Source organism: Mytilus edulis, chromosome 3, assembly GCF_963676685.1.
Source record: "Mytilus edulis chromosome 3, xbMytEdul2.2, whole genome shotgun sequence".
NCBI lineage: Eukaryota > Metazoa > Mollusca > Bivalvia > Mytilida > Mytilidae > Mytilus > Mytilus edulis.
The window spans coordinates 46,554,657-46,570,918 of NC_092346.1; the positions used below are offsets into that span (position 1 = coordinate 46,554,657).

A 16,262-nucleotide genomic window follows, 5' to 3' on the forward strand; every position below is an offset into this window, starting at 1 on the left:
ACATAATCTCTTAGTTCATTAAATCCATTTACTAACAAGGTTTAATATATACCTATTAGGTTAACAATGATATTTCTTCAGACATGAAGACAAAACATATATATTAATGGCTGCACAGCAAGATATAACCAACATGTACAAATTAGAATAAGCAATTACACAACATATCTAAATAACTATAGATTTGTAAGAATATTTAGAATTCATCTGTTGTAAAAATATAGTTGTAAAGAAAACTAAATAGGAAAACACTTTGTTTAAAAATACATTGGATTTTTTTAAGACAAATATCTGTCAAAATCAAATAAATAAACATATAAATAACTAGTATATATTTAAAAGTTACATCTAGTGCTACAAAAGTTAGTGAACAAGTGAGAATTTTACATGAGGTCCTCAAATTTTCAAAATTTGCAACTTTTAAGTTCAAATAAAACAAGAATGTGTCCACAGTACACGGATGCCCCACTCGCACTATCATTTTCTATGTTTAGTGGACTGTGAAATTGAAATAAATTCTCTAATTTGGCATTAAAATTAGAAAGATCATATCATAGGGCACATGTATACTAAGTTTCAATTTGATTGGACTTCAACTTCATCAAAAAGTACCTTGACTAAAAACTTTAACCTGAAGCGGGACAGACGGACGAACGAACGGACAGACGAACGGACGGACGAACGAACGGACAGACAGACAGACGGACGAACGGACGCACAGACCAGAAAACATATGCCACTCTACTATCGTAGGTGGGGCATAAAAATAATTATGTCATTTTATTACAAAAAGGTCAATCATGATTTTATAAATGCAATGTCAGTGGCAGATCCAGAACTTTTCATAAGGGGGGGCACTGACTGACCTAAGAGGGGGTCCGCTCCGGTCATGCTTCAGTGATTCCCTATATAATCAACCAAATTTTTCCCACGAAAGGGGGGGCCCAGGCCTCCCCCCCCCCCCCATGGATCCGCCTATGAATGTTTGAGGGATTTAATCAATCTTTTAACAAATTAGATGGAATCTGAATGCAGTATTCAAATATATATTGATATGTCTTGTGAAGCAGACTTGAGACTTATTATTGATAGATTTGAAAAATTCAAAGGATCCGCTACCGTTTCATATAATAGATTTCATTTTTTTTGGGTCATGGTTGTACTATATATATGGATATTCAAAACTGCATTTAGTGAGTTGCAGTATTTTAGAGTATAAATAATTAAATAAATTAAAAATATGAATTTTCCTAAATAATTTATGAAGTAAAAATATTTACAGTCAAATATGTGAAACAGGAATGTATATATAACATTCTTTGATATGGTCATGTAACTATTTCTACAAGCAAATAAATATTATGTTTGCTATTAGCCTTGTCCATACTCACAGCTAGAATAAGTTACAAAATGTAGCTCTATTGGAAAAGTATTTACTGATTTTTCAATTTTCAATATTCATTTTTTATAGAGAATGAGAGTGTTGAAGCCATTAGCTGTTTTTGTTCTTTTCCACAACATCAGTTGAATGCTTTAGCAATAAAACTAGTAAAGACTATAAATAACTACAATGAACTAAGTGGAAATTATTTTCCTTATTTTTTTCATGTACATTTGTAAATAGAAAACTATGTGTTACGTTGAAATACAAAAAATATACCTATGTAATAGGGATGAAAAATCACTAATCTTTGACTAGTCCTGAATGGAGTATTCTTCAAATTGATCAAGTTTTAAGGTATATACAATACAATATACCTTCCATAAAACTTGGTTAAGTTATTCTTTTGTCCTGTAAATGTGGGAATTTTGTTTTTTGTTTTTATAAATTTCTCATATCATTTCCTGTTTGACAAAAGCTATAAGTTTAATATGAAATAATTGTATGAAAAAATGTTTCCATATAAACATAAACGTTATTTTTCTTGTAAAAGTAAGAAATGTTATCTGTTGCTACCTCAATTTAATTTAAAACAATCGAGTATATCAAAGATTTCAGTCTATTATTTCAATTGCAGCCTCACTATCATCAAAAGTTAAATCAATAGTTTCCCCATTTATTAAGATTGGGCAAAACACTTCTTCTTTAATGAAGTTTGGTCCCCCAGTGTACTGGTGGTCTGAACTTCCCACCATGTGATCAGAACTTCCTGTCACATGATTGACACTGTCTACCACATGTTCAACTTGCTCTGAACTTCCCACCATGTGATCAGAACTTCCAATCACATGATTAACACTTTCTATCACATTTTCATCTTTTTCAGTTTTTATTTCTGTAGAAGCATTGGAATTTGTGTTATTACCAGATCTTTTTCTTAATATGTTTGGTCTTGAATGTAAAGCTCTAGATCTAGTATCATACAGTCCCTGTGGAAAGGGTATAGGCACAATACTAACATTCATATCTTGAAGAGTTTGGGCTGTTACATATTTTACTGAAAGTCTACTGGTTACGGAATGTACATTCCAAAAATCCACATTTCTGAAGCTGTTCTTCATTCCAACAACCCTTCCAGCTTTAGTTGTTGACATGAGGTAACTACCTACAACAGAAATGAAAGGTTAAAAGTTCAATGATATCTTTCTTGCCAGTACAATAAGAAAAATAAACAATTTTGTCCTAGGCACAGATTCTATTAATATTGCTGCATAAAGGCTTGTATAAGGTCCAATGAATGTTAAAAATTAACTTTGAAATAGAAATTAAAGATCTCTACATTTTCAATTTTGACAGAAATTTTACATTTCTTTTTCAAAAGTATGAGAAGCTATCAGTAAAAATAGGATTGCAGCTTGGAGACACTGTTGCATTGTCACCAGTGATTTTGTTATAGCTTTTTTATTGGTCTATTCAACTGTATAACCTTTTCAATCAACATGAATATCATTTAGTAAATCAATTTCACCAACCTCCCTATCATAGACTATATGACTATATTATCATTTTAAAAAACCTGGGCATCATTGATTATTGCAGTCTCTTTCCCTTTTTGATTCTAATATAATCACAGTTCTTGTTAGTCCTTTTAGCATCGATGTCAGTGACTTTCATGTGGTTTTGTAAAATAGAAATACCGTATCTTATCTTTCAAGAAACTTTTATAATTTAACTAAATTAACTTTACCACCAGTAACTCTGCCACAGTCCTTTTTATTAGCCTGGTCATATTCAAGTTTCTTGTTGCGTATCCTTTTCTGTGTTGTTTTTAAAGTGGCATAGCAACTTTCAACCTCAATGATACCAACTTTGGAAGATATATTGCCATCTATTCTGTCAAACTGAGAAAAAAAAAAATTGAATCAAATAAGTCATATTTTCACACATGAGAAAATATTTATTTAACCTGTAAAATTTTTACTTGTTTTAAAACATATTAGCTTGGTTAAATCTTATAACTTTGTACCAGCACGTTCTTTTAATATTAACCTTGTATCTGGTTCATGTTAAGTTATAAAAGCCATTAAATAATAAAATGCTTCACTGAGCGCAGCCTGATACGACCACAGAGGATGAACCCTGAACAGTTGGGGCAAATTTGGTCACAATACTCAAGCTTGATACTGTCTGAATTTGACATAAATTAATATAGGTTTCTGACACAAAATAAATGTGGTCAAAGATCTTTTACAAATCTTTTGCACAATACTGTGCAATTGAAGGTTTCTTCTTGAAATTTTTCAAAAAATTAAAAAAAAATTTGAAAAAATAATAAAGACCTCATAAAAAAATAGAGAACCCCCCCTCACTTTTTCAATCCCCCTCTTTGAAGCAAAAACCCCAAAACTCAATCCCAGTCTTTCCTTTGAAGTATGGAACCTTGTGATACAAATTCAGAGAGATCCAAAACTTACACTCAAGTTATTGTCCGGAAACTACAAAAATGCTTGTTTTTGGCCCTGAACTCCTAAACTGTTGGGACCATAACCCCCAACATACATCCCAACCTTCTTATTGTGGTTTTCAACATTTTGGTACAATTTCAGAGCAAACAAAATACTAATACACAAGTTATTATCCTGAAACTAGAAAAATGCTTGTTGTGGGCCCCTTCTGGGCCCCTAGTTCCTAAACGGTTGGGACCATCATCCTCAAAATCAATCTCAACCTTCCTTTTGTGGTATTGAACCTTCTTACAAAAATATTGTGGTCGTATAAAAAGGTGCACATGTATATGAAACACATTTGAATTAGATATTCTGAAACAGCAAACAGGTACTTTCCTATTGTACAAATGTAGCATAAAGAAATGTGACAAATTAATTTTAAATTGTGCTCACACCTTTTGTTTGTCAATGAAAGGTAATTTGTTTATGCATCAGTGGTGGATCCAGAGGGGGAGTTCCAGGGTGGTTCAACCCCTCTTTTTTTGGACGTTCAATGTATTTTAATAGGGAGATATGGTTGGAAACACACACCCCTCCCCCTTTTGGAAAGGGCTGGATCCGCCCCAGTATATGTAAATAAAAAATATAACCAGATGCTCCGCAGGTCGCAGCTTTATACGACCACAGAGGTTGAACCCTGAACGGTTGGGGCAAGTATGGACACAACATTCAAGCTGGATTCAGCTCTAAATTTGGATTGTGATTAAATAGTTGACACAGCATAGGTTTTGGACACAGAATGAATGTGGTCTAATGAACTTAAAATAATTTGTTTGCCTTTGAGCAATCACTATGCTGTTGAATATTAATCCTCTCAAAGAAATGTTTGAAGAAATTTTCTTTTTATTTATGAAATCTGAAATGAGAAAAATTTAACCCCCCCCCCCCCCCATCATTTTTTTTCAAAACTGATCTCAATTCAAATTTCTATTGGAGTTTGCTATTGCACAATACTGTGCAATTGAAGATTTCTTGCTATTGTGCAATACTGTGCAATTGAAAATTTCTTGCTATTGCACAATACTTATTATAATAATATTGGATCCTGATTTGAACGTGGGTCTCATTGGGGTCTAAGCGTGACACGGGATTACCGATTTTTTGTAAGCGTGACACGTGAAAGTCAAATTATTGTGTCGTGAAAACGGCAAATGAGGTCTAGCGGGACACGGGAAATGACAAAAAAATGAGAATTGCTTACGTACATAGTGTAAGCGGGATACGGGAATCTGACAAAACAGTAAGCGGGATCCGGGATCGGAACCCCCCAATGAGACCCCCTTGAACCAACTTGAAAACTGGGCTCATAATCAAAAATCTAAGTACATGATTAAATTCAGCATATCAAAAAAGTCAAAGAATTCAATTTTTGTTAAAATCAAACTTAGTTTAATTTTGGACCCTTTGGTATTTAATGTAGACCAATTTGAAAACGGGACTAAAAATTAAGAATCTACATACACAGTTAGATTTGGCATATCAAAGAACCCCAATTATTCAATTATTGATGAAATCAAACAAAGTTTAATTTTGGACCCCGATTTGGACCAACTTGAATTCACTGTTGGGACCAAAACTCCCAAAATCAAACCCAACCTTCCTTTTATGGTCATAAACCTTGTGTTTAAATTTCATAGATTTCTATTTACTTATACTAAAGTTATGGTGCAAAAACCAAATATAATGCTTACTTGGGCCCCTTTTTGGCCCCTAATTCCTAAACTGTTCAGACCTCAACTCCCAAAATCATTCCCAACCTTCCTTTTGTGGTCATAAACCTTGTGTTTAAATTTCATTGATTTCTATTTACTTATACTAAAGTTATTGTGCTAAAACCAAGAATAATGCTTATTTGGGCCCTTTTTTGGCCCCTAATTCCTAAACTGTTTGAACTAAAACTCCCAAAATCAATCCCAACCTTCCTTTTGTGGTCATAAACCTTGTGTTTAAATTTCATTGATTTTTTCTATTTACTTATACTAAGTTATTGTGCTAAAACCAAGAATAATGCTTATTTGGGCCCTTTTTTGGCCCTAATTCCTAAACTGTTGGGACCAAAACTTCCAAAATCAATCCCAACCTTCCTTTTACGGTCATAAACCTTGTGTTTAAATTTCATACATTTCTATTTACTTATACTAAAGTTATAGTGTGAAAACCAAGTCTTCGGACGCTGACGACTACAGACGACGACGCCAACGTGATACCAATATACGACAAAAAAAAATTCAATTTTTGCGGTCGTATAAAAACTGATTAATGTTGGCAACATAAAATGATCAAGTTAAAGAAGAAACAAAAGGAAATAGGTCTATTATACCTTCAGTATATTAAATCTCTAAAAACTGTCCAAACTTCTATATGAAACATAAATATACATGTAATTATATAAGACCTTAGGTGTCCAGCTAAAATGAATAACAATAAATAATTACCTCATTTTTGGCAAATCTTGGTAAAGAAAACAAAAATTCTCTAACAAGGGTACCATCTCTAAAACCTTTAATTACCCTGTTAATAAGAAAGCATAGTATATCGAAGTGTGTTTTTTTTCTATTTCAGAGGGACAGGGTATGCAGAACATACCCGTAGCCAGCTTGAAAACAAATAAGCACTGTTAAAGTCAATGTTCTGTTCGAATTGTGACTGTTAAAGTCGAGTTTTTGAGTCAAACGAACCCCCCTTTTGAAATTCCTGGCTACGGGCCTGCAGAAATAAAGAATAGCTACTAATCTGGTGCAGTAAAGATAGACAAAAAAAAATAATAAGCTTTTAATGCTTATGCTTGTTATTTTTTTAAATGCAGTGTTCAAAATTTTTTAAAAAGACAATAGTTTCATTTTATCCTGTTATATTTTTAGATTTGGTGGCCATGTTGGTTGGCCAGGAGAATCAATAGAAACAGTTTATAAACTAGACACCCTAAGGATGATTGTGGACAATGTGGTCCAATTATAACCCAGTTATTTCAGAGAAGACTTTTGTAATAGTTTACAGACAATAACATATACAGTTGACACGGATCAAGTGATGGCAAAAGCTCATACGGCCCTAAGAGATATTAAAAAAAAATCACTTTTTTTTACGGCTTGTGAGCAATGAAGGGTAAAAATTGCTCTCATTGCCAGGTCTTTCAATGTGAACTTCAAATTAAACATTGAGTTGTAAGGCTGATGACAATCCAATGAATTGACTGTTAGAAGTGTAAATCTACTTTCCCTTATACATTGTAGTATTCAATGTTTTTAAAATGTTCTTTTACAATATTCACACAAATCAATAGGACTAGTTTCAACTTCTATTACTGGAATATTCTAAGATCAAGTGATTGTATTATATATAGCTGACTACTGCTCTATTCAACTGACTCGAAACTACATCTGCATGCATGAACTAATCAATTGTGGTTATTTTAAACACTTACCGGTACCTATTATTTTATAATTCTAACCTTTTTGTTCCAGGAGTGACACTTTTACTTGTGACCTTTTGACCATCAACATATACTCTATAGTAACAGGCCTGACTGCTTGGTTCTGTTTCTATACATACTGAAAATGGTGTAACTGGCCAACTCTGAAATTACAATTCACTTCTCATTCAATATTGCATTTTACTTTATATTTGATGCTTTTCATATCTTTAAAAAAAAATTGTAAATACAATGTAGGTAATATAAATGTGTCATTTAAACTATGCATACATTAAATTTTGTATATCAATTGTTGCCAGGCACCGACTAATGGTCAGATAAAAATGCAAATTTAACTATCAAGTGAAAAATGAGGATCAGATCTGAGTACTACATGTACATGCATAAAACATTAGAATAAAACAAATTAACAATGAAATTGGTGTCAATGATGAGTATTTGGAATTTTACTCATTGATAATAGTCCATTTGCCAATTACCGATTTGATTCTGTTATTACACACATTCTAAACAAATTACTTCCCTTTGTCAATCTTAGACTGGTTCTATACCGGACAATATTGGCTTTTGCCAATGCAAAGTATGATGAATTGAAAATGATGTATCAGTGGTTTAATTAATTTTTCATGAAAAATAATTTCTGATGTCGTAAAATGTAAGTATTTAGCTAAACAACAAATTTATGTAATTAAAAGATTTGAAAACCTTCAAGATTACTGACATTACGCACAGGTAAATTTGCTCTTTCTGCTAGCTCTCCATTGTTAATAAAAATTAATGTCCCTCATAAGGGAGATAACTAAAAAAAAAGTTTCTAATCACAGGGTCAATTACGGGAATTGGCAAATGGACTATTTATACTGAATTTCTTAGTTATGACACTAACCTGGACTTCCGTCTCGCCATTCACAGTTTCCTTAGCTTGTTGCTTGTAACTGTGAGGTGTAAAAAAGCTACTTTCTACATATACAATGCCATCTTTTTCATATTCAGGCAATAGCGTGTCACCAACAAGTATACTCAAACGGAAGTCTGCATTTGATGGCATTTCAACTTTTAATGCAAGCTGCTTTCATGGCCAAGACCTTTGAAAAATAAAAAAAACACTCATAATGTATATATGTATGTCTGTAAATCTTTTGATTAAAATTTAATACATTTGGTCATATATTTAAATCATGGAAGTGTTTTATTCCAATTCCAAACTGCATTTTCACAATGCTCAACATGCCACAGAGCTATGCTTGTGTAGGTTTAACAGCATAGTAATTGTTAAGTAAAGAAGATGATAGTAGGCTACTTCAAGTCAATTAAAATCAATGCTCATAACCCCCTGCTCACCATAATGATTAATGGACTTTCTTTTTAACTGTTACCAGACTACAAGTACATATTTAATTTGTACCTAAAGGTTTTTTCAAATGAAATAAAAAATTGAATTCCCCCATTTCACTATTTTTTTGCAAAAGTGGAGGATAATCAACTGATAAATATTATTTGACATACATGTATGTAGTATACATGTAAATTTCTTTTGATTCATACATCTTGCACAGCCAAACAGAAGAATAACTTTACTAAGGGTTTTGAGCCAGTCCAATGATGAACTTGATTCATTAGGCCAAAAAAAAAGAAATGTCTGTTGAAGGTTACATCATCAAAATAAATAGGGTATGTAGGTCGGTATTTCCATTTTTTGCGCCATGATTTGGAGTTGTGCAGTCTGTCCTGCCATGGATGCAAGTTTCCTTAAAACAGCTGTCATATTCGCAATTGTGAACATTGGGATGTATCAGGCAATTGATTAAATTTATTGGCAACTCTTACTTCGCTTTTGACAAAAGTTCTATTAATTTTTCACTTTACGACAGAAATAAAATGGTTTAGGGTTGTCGCTCAAATTAGGGTCGGTTGGGTAAAGGTAAACAGACTTATATTTTTTTGGGCCTTATTGTAATTGTAATCAGGAGTCTGTAATTCAGTGGTTGTCGTTTGTTTATATGTGTTACATATTTTTTCTTTCATTTTTTTTACATAAATAAGGCCGTTAGTTTTCTCGTTTGAATTGTTTTACGTTGTCTTATTGGGGCCTTTTATAGCTGACTATGCGGTATGGGCTTTGCTCATTGTTGAAGGCTGTATGGTGACCTATAGTTGTTAATGTCTGTGTCATTTTGGTCTTTTGTGGATAGTTGTCTCATTGGCAATCATACCACATCTTCTTTTTTATACATTGTCATGATTGTAATCATTTGTACAAATTTTAAGTTAATTATTTTGCCTGTAACCATGCAGGGTCTTTAATTGACAATTAAGAGGGTGTCCATGGAAAAACCAAGCAGTGGATGGCACATGACATATTTTGTTTTCAAAATTTTTTCATCTAAAATAAGACTATTTCATATCACAAATTCATTCTTTCTCAAAGTTAAATTTGTTTTTTTTATTATCTGCAACAAATAAAGAGAAAAAAAATACATAAAAAGCACTGAAAATTCATTGAAAAGGGGAGATAACTCTTCATTTTGTACAAAATTTTGTTGCATTGTTAGTGAACTTTAAAATCATTTTCTGATTGATTAAAAAATATCTTTGTCATACATCATGTATATACATATATACTTTGTATAATATAAACATTGCATTGGAACCAAAAAATCAGTGGGAAAAAAATTATGTTGTGCCACCCATATCATAGGATTTGCCTAATATTTACTTGGACAGCCTCTTAAATATTGGAACTTGAACTTGTTGATAGGTAGCTGCGGAACCGTAGCTCATAGGTCCTTATGTTATTTTGTTACTATTTGCCTGGCTCTGCAGGTACTTTAAAAGATTTAGTGCACTATCTTACTGGCCTTGTACACTTTAAAAATTGATATAATAACAAAAAGTAAGCTTGATCGTAGAAAGCAATTAACAGAAAATTTGTCATCTGATTAAAAATTCATGAAATGATTGTTGGCTTATTCATGTTCTGCATGCTGTCATTTGGTATGAGAAGGTGTATATGTAATGGGACAGTCTGTCTTATTTTGTGATTGTAATGAGTTGATAGGAAATGTTATAAAATAAGACAAGGTGTGTGTCCTGTTCTTCTCGACATCTGTGTGCAAGGTCTCTTCATTTTAAGTAATTTATCATCTCTAACACTTGAGATGTTTCTGTGCTGGTAAGTGAAAAATCTAGCAGCCCTTCTTTGGACTTAATTTTTAGGGATTCATATGGATAGTAAACTCGGCAAATTATAGTACCAAACCCCTGTGCATCTCATTCTGGTAAGGTAGGACATTTTTGTGAAAGATTATTTTTGTGAAGCATATTATTCAGTTATTTAATTTTGATTCAGGAAACACAAGTCAATTACAAGTAGCTATATTTGGACAATTACTCATTTTTTTTTGTACAATTGTTTAGTATGGTCAGTCACCAGTCAGTAAGGTCCATTTCCGATCATTTGAAACTAGTTTTTATGTATTTTCTTTTCTTCAGCGAGGATATTTTTTAAAACAGGAAGTAAGTTACGGAAAATAATTTTATCCCGCATCCGAACAAATCATGTACATTTTCCGGAAAATCAAATTGGATTCCTATACTTAGAAAAGTCATATGATGTGTGACATATATATATATGTAGCATCCCTTTTGAATTCCCGGAAATCCGAATCTGAATTTTAGCATATATCATATGCTTCATGTTTCGTGTACAGTGAATTCCGAGTCATTTTATAAGAAAAACTATAACCTACCAAGAAAATGTAATGGGACCAAATTAGCATTGACCTTAGACACACCCTAGAAGAGGTCAAAGAAAAACATTACCAACTTAGGAGCTGAGGTACATCAACTTTGGGACACCTTCAAAAGCCGGCTACAAAAAACCATGAATAAAAACATTCCAAATAAAGAAATAAGATCAAGAAATAATAAACATCCCATGGATCAAACACAAACAGAGGAAAATGCTGAAGAAAAAACAGAGGCTATACAAACAAGCCAGAAAAACAAACAAAGGGTCAAATTATAGGTCTTTTCAAAAGGAATGTAAGAAACAACTGAGGAAAGCAGAATATGAATACGTCAACCAAAACATCTTTGAGGGCCTAAACAACAATGACACAAAGGCTAAGCCGTTTTGGAAGTACATTAAATTCAAACGTCAGAACTCAGGAGGAATAGCACCATTAAAAAAGGGGACTAATCTTGTCAGTGACAGTAAGGGGAAAGCCGAACTCCTACTAGAACAATTCAAGTCCGTATTTATAACAACAGACACAAACCTACCAACAACAAGAATACGAGCTAAAATCAACATAACACCATTAACGATCGACCAAAAGGTACTGGAAAAACTATTAAAAAACACCAACCCAAACAAAGCCTCTGGACCAGACAACATCCCAAACCCCATACTTAAGGAATGTACTGAACAACTAGCACCTATCCTGCAAATAATAATGCAATGCTCGCTAGACACAGGTGAACTACCAAAAGACTGGAGAGACGCGAACATATCCAGTATCTTCGAAAAAAGGAGACAAAAATCTAACAGAAAACTACAGACCTGTATCATTAACATCTGTCATCAGCAAAATTCTAGAACACATATCCTAAAACATCTGGAAACAAGAATGTGTCCAAAGTGCACGGATGCCCCACTCGCACTATTATTTTACATGTTCAATGGACCGTGAAATTGGGTAAAAAATCTAATTTGGCATTAAATTAGAAAGATCACACCATAGGGAACATGTGTACTAAGTTTCAAGTTGATTGGACTTCAACTTCATCAAAAACTACCTTGACCAAAAACTTTAACCTGAAACTCACACTTTCATTTTCTATGTTCAGTGGACCGTGAAATTGGGGTCAACAATTTAACTTGACTGTAAAATTAGAAAGATCATATCATAAGGAACATGTGTACTAAGTTTCAAGTTGATTGGACTTCAGCTTCATCAGAAACTACCTTGACCAAAAAGGTTAACCTGAAACTCACACTTTCATTTACTATGTTCAGTGGACCATGAAATTGGCGTCAAAAGTTTAATTTGGCTGTAAAATTAGAAAGATCATATCAGAAGGAACATGTATACTAAGTTTGAAGTTGATTGGACTTCAGCTTCAGCAAAAACTACCTTGACCAAAAACTTTAACCTGAAACTCACACTTTCATTTTCTATGTTCAGTGGACTATGAAATTGGGGTCAAAAGTTTAATTTGGCTGTAAAATTAGAAAGATCATATCATAAGGAACATGTAAACTAAGTATGAAGTTGATTGGACTTCAGCTTCATCAAAAACTACCTTGACCAAAAACTTTAACCTGAAGCGGGACAGACGGATGAACGAACGGACGGACGGACGAACGGACAGACGGACGGTACAACGGACGGACGAACGGACGGACGAACGGACGCACAGACCAAAAAACATAATGCCACTCTACTATCGTAGGTGGGGCATAAAAAACCAAAATACTAACCAATTTGAACCACGGCTTCAGGTCAGGATACTCATGTGAAACCCAACTCAACCACCATCAACGACTTCCTACAAGAACATGACAAGGGACATCAAATCGACGTAGGCATATTAGATTTCTCAAAAGCTTTCGACACAGTACCACACAAAAAATTATTACATAAGTTAGATCAATATGGAATTAAAGGAAACACACATAAATGGCTTAAGAACTTCCTAAATGCAAGATCAATGCGAACCAACGTGGAAGGCAAATCATCTGGCGAAACAACAGTTGACTCTGGGGTCCCCCAGGACACAGTCTTAGGACCAATCCTGTTTCTGTGCCACATCAATGACCTACCAGACAGCATAACATCATCAGTGAGACTATTTGCCGACGATTGCCTACTATAGAACAATTAAAAATAGCCAAGACCAACAAAAACTACAAACAGAGTTTGGAACAACTAGAAATCTCGGCCGACAAATGGGGGATGCGTTTCAATGCCAAAAGGTGCTATGTTCTATCCATAAACAAAAAAGCAGACAAATTCTACGCGTTTAATAAACACATCCTACAAGAGATACACATGAAACCGTACTTAAAACTCCAAATCTCAAACTATCTGAAATGGAGTATCCACATAAACAACATCAGCAAGAGAGCCAATGCCACCTTGTGCTTTCTTAGGAGGAACTTGAGGAACGCATCAGAGCCTGAGGCATGTAGGAAAGTAGCATACATATCCCTAGTAAGATCGACAATGGAATATGGCGCAACAATCTGGAACCCATATATGAAAGGGGATATTGACAAATTAGAACGTATCCAAAACAGAGGCATACGATTCATTAAGAAAAAATACAGGAGTCGAGAAACAGGGTCCATAACAAACATGAGACGCCACCTTGAAATGGAAACGCTAGAGGAAAGAAGACACAGCCTCCGTCTTATTCTGATTTACAAGGTGGTTGAGGGTCTGGTGCCGGCTCTATCAGCAGACAATTTTTTCATACCAGCACGACCAAAACAAACGATAAAAGCCAAAACATATTCAAACTGTGAAACTGACAATATCATCCAACGTCAAGTCATCAATAACACCAGAGGAGTAAAAGTACCAAATAGCAACAAACCACAGTATAAACATTCATTTTACAGATACAGATACAGAAATGGATGCCTGTCACGGGAGTGACATATTTTATTTAGACAGACCTGTCTATATATGAAAAACCATACATTTGCAAATATCGTATATCAGCTTATAATTTAGGGAGCGTATTTTTTTACCACAGCATACAACAGAACACAATGTTGTGAAAACGAAGAATGTGCTTTTTCGATATTTTTTTCTCTTGACAAACTATTCTGGATTAATATTACCGTAGTTTTTTGTAACTTTGCGTCCCCAAACAAATCGACAAAAAACAGAATGACTATGGTTCAAGAAGCATGCATCGAGTACACCTCGCCTTCAAAAAGTTGTATTTGTACTTTTATAGTCGTGTATCATTTTTTATGAATTGAAAAATAAATGAAAATAATACTTACATTCAAACAAAAATCCATGATCGTCCGTCGAAAGAAAACCCTTTAGCTGTTTAGTAGGCAGGCTACTTAAAATTTCGTTCTTTAATTGGAAGATATCTCTTGAAGTGAATTCAGTAATATTGTTGTTTTTACTTTATTGATTTAAACTTTAATACTGCTATAGTCAAGCTTTTCTAATGGTTAAACCATGTACATTTAATACAGTAGAAATAAATTGAAGTATCTATTCATATGAAATATAATCACTCTTACAGAACATAAAAGTTATGTTTCCAACGACTTACAAATGCATATATACAAAATCATATTTGTTCTGACACGTATACCATTGGAGAAAGTATTCTTATCCTCCGCGAGTCCTACAGTGATGTGAAGTCCACAGGTTCAATAAAAAGGCACACTCGACTATTTTTAAGCACCCGTGGCTTTAAAACATCTCACATAGTCGCGCATTAGACTTTAAAGTACGGGTTTGACGAAAGATGTAAAACTGTTTAATTTTAAAAATAAAGAAACATGATGATAAAACCAACCTATGGAGCAGAGCGTCTCTTAAACGAGAAACATTTTAATGGTTATTTGATGGCCAGAACACGAGGAGAAACTTTAAACTCATTTTGATGCAGTATGTAACAGGAAAAACGCCGAAGGTCGCCGTTGGTTTTGGTGGCAGTATCCGTTTCCGCCAGAAGTGGCCGTTATGGTTATGCACCGTGTGTAATGTTTTTGAGCATCGACTTTGGAAACAAATAAGTTCGGTAAGATGCTTCGTGTATAGAAATTACCCTGAACTCTCTGTACGTCAAAGAACCTGTGTGACAGTACTGAGTATTCTATATGTATGGTATGTTCCAAAGCAACGGTTCTATCACTATTTGACTTGCCCTCATTTTCCAGTGCAGACCATACGCATTATTTTGATCTACATTGCGTAAAAAACGCAGATAAATATCTAAACTTAAGAATACTATGCGTAGACAGGTATCTTCATGTATAGTATAGTATATATACTTTTCATTTACGGCTTCTGTCAAATGCAAATACCCTTTAACGCGATAAAAGGTGAATGTAATCATCTCACAGTTTGCCATTGTGTATGTATTCTATTCTGTTTTCGAAACGAAAAAATCTTAGGATTAACCTCTTTCTAAATTATTAACATCTATTTTATCAGCAATCAAAGCCAGTCTCCAAAGTTATTGTGAAACTGCCTATTCTAGAGGTGGCGTGAATCAGATGTGGATGCTAAAAAACTCCAGAGATCTTTTAGAGTACATACAATCTAAGACTCTCATATCTTGCAATTGTATTAAAATAATTGACTTTTCTACACTTTACACAAGTATTCCCCATTCCAAACTAAAAGACAAATTGAAAGAGTTGGTATTACTTTGTTTCATTAAAAAGAATGGCGAACGTAGATTCAAGTATATTGTCTTTGTGAGGGATAAATCCTACTTTGTAAAGAATCACTCTGATTCAAACAAAACAAATTTTGAAACTGACATTATTAAGATGCTTGATTTCTTGATTGACAACATAGGACTCAAATCTATGGCGGGTTCCAAATCTATGGAATATTCCTTATCTATGTCAAATGTGGCTATAACGATGGCGGAATCGATAGATTTGAACACCATTCCAGATGCATTTATTTCCCTCGACAACAATTTGCGGATGGTTTAAGGAAGATTGACAACATGTGCTGTACCGGCCGAAGCCCGCGATGAAAAAGTGCATCGCCTTTTTTGTGTACCGGATGTATTTTAGAACAATAGTTATAGTAAACATTTTACTGTCAACGACTGGCAAAGTTTAATTAGTGAAAAGTTAAAATTACTGGATACCAATTATTTAGAAAATGATTATCTTTTACGGGACACATCCTTTCAATATGAATTCATCATTTACGAAATTTTT

The 16,262-nt window shown here is 33.8% G+C and overlaps 1 protein-coding gene and 1 long non-coding RNA gene across 8 annotated transcripts in view; both read right to left on the reverse strand.

The window, feature by feature from the left end:
- Positions 1 to 16,262, reverse strand: part of LOC139516643 (uncharacterized) — a 681,292-nt gene that overhangs the window by 614,946 nt on the left and 50,084 nt on the right. The window lies entirely within an intron of this gene.
- On the reverse strand, positions 15 to 14,787 carry LOC139516637 (uncharacterized). 7 transcript variants are annotated; one of them, XR_011662994.1, is made up of 7 exons: positions 10,752 to 10,849; positions 8,208 to 8,406; positions 7,340 to 7,464; positions 6,324 to 6,399; positions 3,129 to 3,282; positions 746 to 2,546; positions 15 to 631 (listed from the first exon to the last, which is right to left on the reverse strand). XR_011662994.1 is itself a non-coding variant. In XM_071306842.1 (6 exons), the coding sequence occupies exons 2-6, from the start codon at positions 8,367 to 8,369 to the stop codon at positions 1,996 to 1,998; spliced, it is 1,068 nt and encodes a 355-aa protein (XP_071162943.1). In that variant the 5' UTR covers positions 8,370 to 8,406; positions 14,669 to 14,787; the 3' UTR covers positions 15 to 1,995. The 7 variants fall into 7 exon arrangements, 6 of the variants coding, with proteins under 6 accessions (XP_071162943.1, XP_071162947.1, XP_071162941.1 ...); XM_071306842.1 differs by lacking the exon at positions 10,752 to 10,849 and adding an exon at positions 14,669 to 14,787 and having other exon boundaries at positions 15 to 2,546; XM_071306846.1 differs by lacking the exon at positions 10,752 to 10,849 and adding an exon at positions 14,627 to 14,651 and having other exon boundaries at positions 15 to 2,546.

What these genes read in the sequence shown, in the direction of transcription:
- LOC139516637 (XM_071306842.1), bottom strand. Translation starts at nt 8,369, where the DNA reads ATGCCATCAAATGCAGACTTCCGTTTGAGTATACTTGTTGGTGACACG. An exon ending in CAAGATTTGCCAAAAATGAG is followed by an intron (nt 3,283 to 6,323) that starts GTAATTATTTAT and finishes TTTTTTTCTCAG; the next exon opens with TTTGACAGAATAGATGGCAA. An exon ending in CTGTGGCAGAGTTACTGGTG is followed by an intron (nt 2,547 to 3,128) that starts GTAAAGTTAATT and finishes TTTCTGTTGTAG; the next exon opens with GTAGTTACCTCATGTCAACA.